General features: G+C 40.4%; 2 protein-coding genes across 2 annotated transcripts; one reads left to right on the top strand and one right to left on the bottom strand.

The window, feature by feature from the left end:
• Positions 1–566: 566 nt before the first annotated feature.
• On the top strand, positions 567–1,499 carry LOC131925742 (olfactory receptor 10J1-like). Its single transcript, XM_059281095.1, has one exon. It carries the CDS (start codon positions 567–569, stop codon positions 1,497–1,499), a length of 933 nt encoding a protein of 310 aa, XP_059137078.1.
• A 3,709-nt stretch (positions 1,500–5,208) lies between these two features.
• On the bottom strand, positions 5,209–8,237 carry LOC131925704 (mucosal pentraxin-like). Its single transcript, XM_059281057.1, is given in 3 exon segments — positions 5,209–5,612; positions 5,615–5,803; positions 8,174–8,237. Coding segments are annotated over 3 exon segments (657 nt in total).
• Between the last annotated feature and the right edge of the window lie 206 nt (positions 8,238–8,443).

Below are 8,443 nucleotides of genomic sequence, written 5' to 3'. Positions count from 1 at the left end.
AAGGAGGCATCCTTCAATATTGAATAAAGAAATAAATTTTTTTTGTTTTTAAAATGTGATGGAGGACAGTGAGGTTTGCAAATGCCAAATGAACTGTGAAAGTGGGTTCATGGAGTAAACAAATGTGTGAGAGAAGGTAAACCTTTGTGAAATGCTGAGGCAGCCAATGCTCTTTTGTTCAGCGACACAGAAGGGCAGACCTTTCAGAAGACAATAAAAATTCTATTTTAAACAAATTTTAGTCAAGTTCTGAAGCTGTGTTCTAAGGGGAAATGACTTTCTAATTTAACTACGTCTTGTCTGTTTCTCTTGCCCACTTCTCTCTAATACCTACCGTCTACTTCACCAGACAATCTGTTTCACACTTCACACATAAACTTCTACTTGTTAAATCATTTCCTGATTGTGTCTATCTTTGACTACTGGATGGACAGCTGTCCCTGCTAACTCTATATCTACCCAGATGAAGAACCATTATTAGTTCTTCCTAAGCATCACCTGTTCGAGGCATTGGGCACTAATGTATTCTGACTGATTGACTCAAACCTGTCATTTCTGTCTGGAAGATGATGAGAAGAAACCACACAGTGGTGAATGAATTTGTTTTTCAAGGTTTCTCCAGCTTTCAGGAATATAAGTTTACTCTCTTTATGATATTTCTGACCTTGTATCTGCTAACTCTGACAGGCAATGTCATTATTGTGATAATTATCAGTATTGATCGTCACCTTCATACTCCCATGTACTTCTTTCTTAGTATGCTTTCCACTTCAGAGACAGTATACACATTGGTCATTGTACCAAGGATGCTCTCCAGCCTTGTAGGTTCAAGCCAATCCATTTCTTTGGCTGGTTGTGCTACTCAGATGTTCTTTTTTATCACTTTGGCCATTAACAACTGTTTTCTGCTCACAGCGATGGGATATGACCGCTATGTAGCCATCTGCAACCCTTTGAGGTACACAGTCATCATGAACAAGAGAGTATGTGCCCAGCTAGTATGGGGGTCCTGCAGCATTGGGCTGCTTGTGGCCATAATTCAAATAGCATCTGTGTTCAGGGCCCCTTTTTGTGACAGAGAGGTAGCTCACTATTTCTGTGACATCCGGCCTGTTATGAAACTATCCTGTGCTGATACCACTCTACATGACATAATTAACTTTATCATCAGCTCACTAGTTATTGTGGTGCCCATGGGCTTGGTTTTCATCTCCTACATTCTTATCATCTCCACCATCCTCAAGATTGCCTCTGCTGAGGGACGGAAGAAGGCCTTTGCAACCTGTGCCTCCCACCTCACAGTGGTCATCATCCACTATGGCTGTGCCTCTATTGCCTACCTCAAGCCCAAATCAGAGAACACCAGGGATCAGGACCAGCTGATCTCAGTAACTTATACTGTGTTTACTCCTCTCCTTAACCCTGTGGTATATACCTTGAGAAACAAAGAAGTCAAGGACGCCATTTACCGTACTATTGGGAAAAAAAACCTTGCCTAAGATATCTGGCTGTTTGGCATACAGTGGATTCCCTTTATCTGTCTGTATTTTCAATTAATCATGGTCCATTCTGGTCTGAAAATATAAATAGAATATTCCTAATATGAATAAGTCTTCAGTTTTAAATTATCTACCATTATAAATAACAAGATGAAATCTAGTACAGTGCTGACCCATCCTACTTGGAACGAGAATCATTCCTTCATCCAGTTCCATATGCTATCTACTGATACTGTATATTATCAATATCTTCAGAAAAAAATAAACAACAGTCACATAACTTTTTATTACAATGTATCATTATAATTGTCCTGTTGTGTCATTAGTTTTTTAATCTCTTCATGTGTGTGTATATATGTATGTACTATTCATGTGTGTGTATGCATGCTTGAATATATGTGGGTGTATGTGGAGTATGTTCATATATACACGTGTGGAGTTCTAATATTGATATTGGGAATCTTCCTTGATCGCTCCTCTACCTTATTCTCTAAGGTGGGGTTTCTCAGTCCAGCTCAGAGTTTATAGATATGGTTAGTCTCTTTAGCCAGCTTTGCTCTGGGGATTCCCTGTGTCCACCACCTGGAGATGGAATTGCAGATGGACTATCCTCTCACTCGGCATTTACATGGGCTCTGGGGATTGGAACTCCAGCCTTCACACTTGCATGGAAGTGCTTTATCCCCTGAGCCATTTCCATATCATTAGCTGTTGTGCTAATCTCTCAGTGTGCTTAATTCATAAATTAAACTTTATCACAAACATGTATAAGTAAAAGAAACAATGTACATAAGGTTGAGTACTTTATAACTCAGCTTTAGGCATCCATGGGGGGTTTTGAAACATATCCCTCATAGATAAGGGAGAAATACTGTGTAGTTGGTCACAGTCTAGGTTTTTTTTTCCTTTTTCTATTGAGAAATATAGTTTTCATAATATATATTCTGATCACACTTTTCCCCTCTCACAACTCCTCCCAGATCATCCTCACTTCCTCACTCACCCAATGCCTCTCTCTCCCTCTCTCAACAAACACACAAAAATAAAGCAAACAAACAAAAGTCAAGAAACATGCACACACATGCACACACACAGCCCCCACAAAAACACAAGAACAGAAACCAAAATATACAAGTAAAAGGTCTGAGTATTTCTGAAAGCTCAACAACAAATTTTTTTCCCCATCATTTCTCCTATACTCAGAAAATTGAAAATTTTCACGGTGAAGTTACATTAAAGAACGACTCAGATGTACTAAAGGTTGATTCTTGTTCTTATGTTATATTTATTTTCTTTTAATTAAAACTTAAATTCTTTTCATGGTGTGAACCCTGTGTCCTGCACACGTAAGGCAAATGCTCTACCACTCAGCTACACTACCACCTTCTTGCTTTTATCATTATTCTGCTGTAGCTTTTACTGTCTCCAAAGTTGCCACCAGAGTAAGGATGAGATGCAGCTCACAAATGGGGAAATGGGTAGGAGTCATAATCAAGGGTGGAGTTCATTGTTATCAGTTCAGTGGTGGCAGGAAAGTGAGTTGTATGGCGCCTATATGAACGCTGTGTTGAATAATCACCATAAACACCAGGCAGATACTGAGTTCTAAAGCTCCAAAGAGGACATGGCTGATGTTCAGATGTGCTAGAAACAGTCAGAGCTCCCTCTTCTACTTAGATCACTTTCTTCTTGGGGCAGTGATGAAAGTTAGAGACTCTGACTGTCCCACAGAAATACTACCATATATAAACATCCTCACCTGCCTTGGCGACCTCTCCAATTTTTTGAAATTCACATTAAAACCAGTCCTTCAATGGGTCTGGATCACCAGTATATTCAATGTTCTTAAACAGCTTAGCCACATTCAATTCAGAACTTCATCACAAGTTCTGTGGAGTAACACATGATGTCTAAAGAAAGATTTTTGAAACTAAATACATTAATTCTACACTTTAACTAATTCCTGATGCTGCTAAAAATGGAAATTAGCCCATGATTTTCAGTCTTGTCCGCGTAAAATATGACCTGAACCTCAGGTTTTGTCTTTACCCTCTTCGCTGCTATACTGACAGTCTTATTCTGTGTGAATTTTTCGGTATTTACTTTAAACCATCGGTTTTCAACTTTTGGGTCATGACCTCTTTGAGGTCGAATGATCCTTTCACAGGGGTTGTATATCGGATAGCCTGCATATAAAATTTTTACACTACAGTTCATAACAGTAGCAAATTACAGTTATGAAAAAGCAACGAAAATAATTTTATGATTGTGGGTCACCAGAACATGAGGGACTGTATTTAAAGGGTCATAGCATCAGAAAGTTTGAGAACTTTAATTTTGAACACTTTCCTATACAATAATTTGGGGTTTCCCTAACCCCTCTACCATTGCTCACTAAAGGGGAAGGTTACTTTCATGTGTGAGAAAGGTTTAAGAGTTAGAATTATTTAGCCTGGTGAAGAGACTGAATGTGTTAAATATTTTGTGGTCTATACAAAACTAAAGAAAAAATCTGCCTCTCCTTTTCAAGAATCCTATGAAAAATGCACAGAAAGTACACCTCAATTTAAATCCAGGGCTTCTGTGTCTCTCGTGGTAATGTGAGAGCCAAAGTTATGTGTTAAGTTTTAAGTTTTAATTATTGTGCCTAGGTGATCCATGAAACAAAAATGCCTCTAATGTGTAAGCCCCTTGCCCAAGAACAGTTACTTCCTGAAATGCTGGAGGCTATTGTTTATGGGAGATAACAAGCCACATGTTTTTGTTTCCCTAAACAAGTTGCTTTGACTCAACTGCACAGGATGTGCTTGATCGCATGTGGACAGGAGGTTACGCTGGCAAGAAATATGTCATAGTGTGTGCTTGCCCCTGATTGGATGTAGGTGGAGGAACACAGGCAGGAAGTATGTCAGGATATAATGCTTGTCCCTAATTGAACCTAATGGGAAATACAGTGGCCTTATGGGCTTGTCTGCATAGGCCTCAGCAAAATGTGACTTATTGCCATTTTCTGGGAACCCCAGAATGGTCCTGGTCAAAGTTCATCCTCCTGGCCAGTATTTAATTAAAACTTGTTTCAAATTTGGCTCAAAAATTGTGGAACTGATCTTTCTCTGGTGATTCTCAGGTTTAACAGTAGGAAGGCCGAGAAAGGACATTTATGCATGTCCTATAACAGCTACTTGCCAGGGAAGCTAAGAGAGAGCTTGAAGAGGGACCTCCAATACAGTTGAGTTTTGTCTTTTGGGGGCTTCCCTAAGAATACCTTTGTAGACATCTTTGATTTTTTTCTAGGTATGTGAATGGGCATTTTATTAACCTAGCTCCTGAGAAGCCCTCTTTTGAAACTCTCTTTAGAGGTCTGACTCCCTCAAGGCAGTCTGCTCCTGAAGGCCTTTCTGAGAAGCCACATTGTGTTCCCAGGTTTCTGTATTTGAGTACACAGAAGCAACATAGGACCTACCCCATTTGCACAGGATTCTACAAGATGGGTGCCCAGTTCTGGGAGCAATGTGTCCCCCTAGCTCCTTTGGTTTGATGCTGCAGACAACTGTGGTACCCAACTTTTGCAAGAGTAAATAATACATAGCAAAGGCTCACAGTTGTTTGCTTTTCAATGCAATCCACACTGCTATTGCAACAGAAACAGATTTAATTTCAGAGTGTGTGATTATTACTAAACACAAATTATGACTGACAAGAACGAAGTTTAAGCCCACAGTTTGGGTTTAGTCACCACATAGCCCTTTTCTTCAAAAACAAGAGCTTGCCAATTTATAAGGTTGCCACTGTAACACCCGCCAGCCATCTCTCTTAGGGGGACCACATGGTCCCACAAGGACACCTCCCACATCTCCCCAACAAAGGATTGTTTGGCATCAAAACGCCCCCCAAAGGAATCCTGCTCTTGTCCTATGATAATCTTTGCCTCAGTCCCCACAGTGTACCCCTTCCTCAAGCCTTTCCTTCCCAAAGGCTTTCCATCCAGCCAGAATTCTGCAATCCCAGAGGCAGACTCCCAGGTCACACAGACATGGATTGGGGCATAAGGATTTAGGGGTGCTTTGAAAGTAACTCCAGAATTCCCAACGTAGAACATGTACTCTCCGCTTTTTGCACATAGAGAAGAATCTCATTGTCCTTGGTCTTTGTGTTGTAGGAGAAGAGGCTGTAAGGGCGAGTGAGGTCAGTGAAGGCCTTCAGACACAGCGTGAAGTTCTGCAGTGACTTCCTCGCCTGCGGGATCAGGGACACATAGGCAGTGGCTGATTCTTGAGGGAAAATAAATGCCTTCCCCTTCATATCTGTAAAGAAAGGAGAGTAAGACAAGCATTCTATCAGCTCTGCTGTTCAGTTTTCTCTTTTTGTGGCCCCAGAGCTGCTTCCTGGCAGAATGTGTTTAGCACATTGGTGCACACGGCGATTCTGCAAGTATGTGAGTTCAGCAATGCTGAGCAGCTATACAGTGTTAAAGGCAGGCCTGGAAGGGAGGTCCAAGCCAGCAGTCTCAGAACTTGAGATGCGGAGGCCATCTGCTCTATATAGTGAGTTTGAGGACAACCTGAGCTACCACAGACCCTGTCTCAAACAAAACAAAACCATGAAAAGATGGATTTGGGTTCCTTTGATCGGTTACAGAATTAAAGATTTCCTATATCAGCTCTACCTCCATCTTCCTTGAGATAGCACAAGAAGTGCCAGGGACAGAAAATTAAATGTAACTGAATCATTGCAATGGATAAAGCATGAAGCATTGTATATTCTCTTACTATTGACCCAATTGTGATATTTCTCCTTGAAACTCCCTGTAGCTGGGGCTACATACATCCTGGCCCTTGTTGTGATGAACCAACACTTGTGGTTAGTGTGATGTCTGAGGAACAGAATCATGTGAATTGCTTGGCCCAGACCATGATAGTGCTATACCCTCATCTTCTCTCTCTCCCACACTTCCTATGTCCAGTAAGGACCAGTTTTCCACAACAACAACAGGATCAAAGGATTATTTACCATGCATTTGTTTTGCCTTAAGAGCCATATGAAAAGATGAAACTGTAATCATTATAAGAATGATTATTCCCTTGTTCAGAAAAGTGAATTTAACAAATGCTATAGTTTGGAAAATAAACTCTAGAATAATGACTAACTGAATCAGAGGAGATATGGCTCAGAAATAATATAAAGTCTTGAATTGAGTTAGTTTTGCTTCATAGTTGGAAATGGGAAAACAGCATGGATTCTAACATAAAAGGGCTTCTTAAGAAATGCTTGTGCCCTAGACCCCTAGAGAAACACTTCCAGAAAAGACAGCTAGTTAGACTGTAAGAGAGAGAGAGAGAGAGAGAGAGAGAGAGAGAGAGAGAGAGAGAGAGGGAGTAAACTTCTGTCAGTACAGCAGCAACCAGAGGATTGGCGTGTAAACTGTGTATTTATGTCCTGTGATCAATTATCTCCCTGTTTGTAACCTTGTCAGTGAACAAACTTGGAGCAAAATATCACGGTTAGCCTGAAATAATGTATAACTCACTGCTGACAGTAACACTGAGGTATAGGGAAACGAGTGTCAAGTTTTCTTACTGGCAGCAACAGGAAAGAAAATATAAAGCTGTCAAAACAGTGGAGTGTCTTCTTTGGTAATAAAAAGCTAGTTTTATAGCAGGCATCACAAAGTTCATTCTTCTCCTAATTTATCTCACTGCCATTTATTGGGATGGGTGATATTTGTTTCTCCATTGTATTGGTGAAGAAACGAGGTTCAGAATCCTGCCACTTCACAAGGGTTGTTCAATTATCCAATCATTAGAAAGAGATCAGTTTCTTTTATAAAGTGCAAACTACTTACACTACCTCAACTAAGTGCTTAAAAATAATGAGAGCAAACACCCCCTTTACCAACTTGTCTTTTTCTAGGAAAAGAAATATCACATCCTCCCTCTTGTTCTCTTAGATGAGAAGTCACTGTGCTCTCATCAAGGAAGCAAATCCCACTCTCCTTTCTTCATTCTTCTTTCTTGAACCCAGAGACATCTTTACACCCTGGTATAGTAAGATATATCTTTCATCATCTAAGGGTATCTGTGGTAGTTTTTAAAATGTGACCTAAATTAATTCTCTTCCCATTGGATGTGTCTTGATTCACTGGTAAGAAGTGGAACACAGTTGGACAATTTCTAAGATCTGATTACGGAATGGCTGTGGCCTCTGAAGTGGACACTTCTTTCCAATCACACGTTAGAGTCTGTTTTGTAGAAAGGGACCCAATGACAGGAGACTAAGAGGGGTCTGCAGTCAATAGACAGTAAGGAACTCAGGCCCCTGACCAGCTTCCTGAAATGAGCAGAAATTGATTAACCATAGGAGAAGTTTGGGAGCAGACCTTCTGCAGTGCAACCTTCAGACAAGGCTACAACCTTGGTTGAAATACTGCAATCTCATAGAGATCTGTGGTTGGAAACAGTAGCTAGGCCATTCTCTGTTGTTTTCTCTTGTACAAAAGCCGTGAGATAGTAAACATTCACTGTTTACAGCTGCCAAGCTTAGGTAGCATCATAGATAAGAGTAAATGACTTCCACATACCTTTCACTCACATCTTCCTGAAAATAGTAACAGCAAAAGCTGTTGGACCCTATCTGTTCTAGACATGGAGAGTTTTCCAGCTGGGACCCACACCTACCTGATTGGGATACACATCCTGAAAGAATAGAGAGGAGCAGGCCACCCACAATAAGCTTTGCCATTGTGCTCTTCTTAGACTCTTCTGGTAGTGGGAGGACAGCAACAATTGTCTCTGTGGAGAGACATTTGCTGTTTGGCTCTTATATTGCACTCATAGGGACAACACCTTTGTTTTCATAACAGAAAGACAAAGTTATAAAAGTTTAATATTAACCAAACCATTATTTGATTTTAAAGTCAATGTGTTAATAGCCTCAAATAATATAAA

The sequence above is a fragment of the Peromyscus eremicus genome, chromosome 15 (assembly GCF_949786415.1).
Source record: "Peromyscus eremicus chromosome 15, PerEre_H2_v1, whole genome shotgun sequence".
NCBI lineage: Eukaryota > Metazoa > Chordata > Mammalia > Rodentia > Cricetidae > Peromyscus > Peromyscus eremicus.
Note: the sequence above shows the minus strand (reverse complement) of the source record. Positions and strands in the feature narration are given on the sequence as shown.

Excerpts from the sequence above, each read along its gene's own strand:
- LOC131925742 (XM_059281095.1), top strand. The coding sequence starts at position 567 with ATGATGAGAAGAAACCACACAGTGGTGAATGAATTTGTTTTTCAAGGT.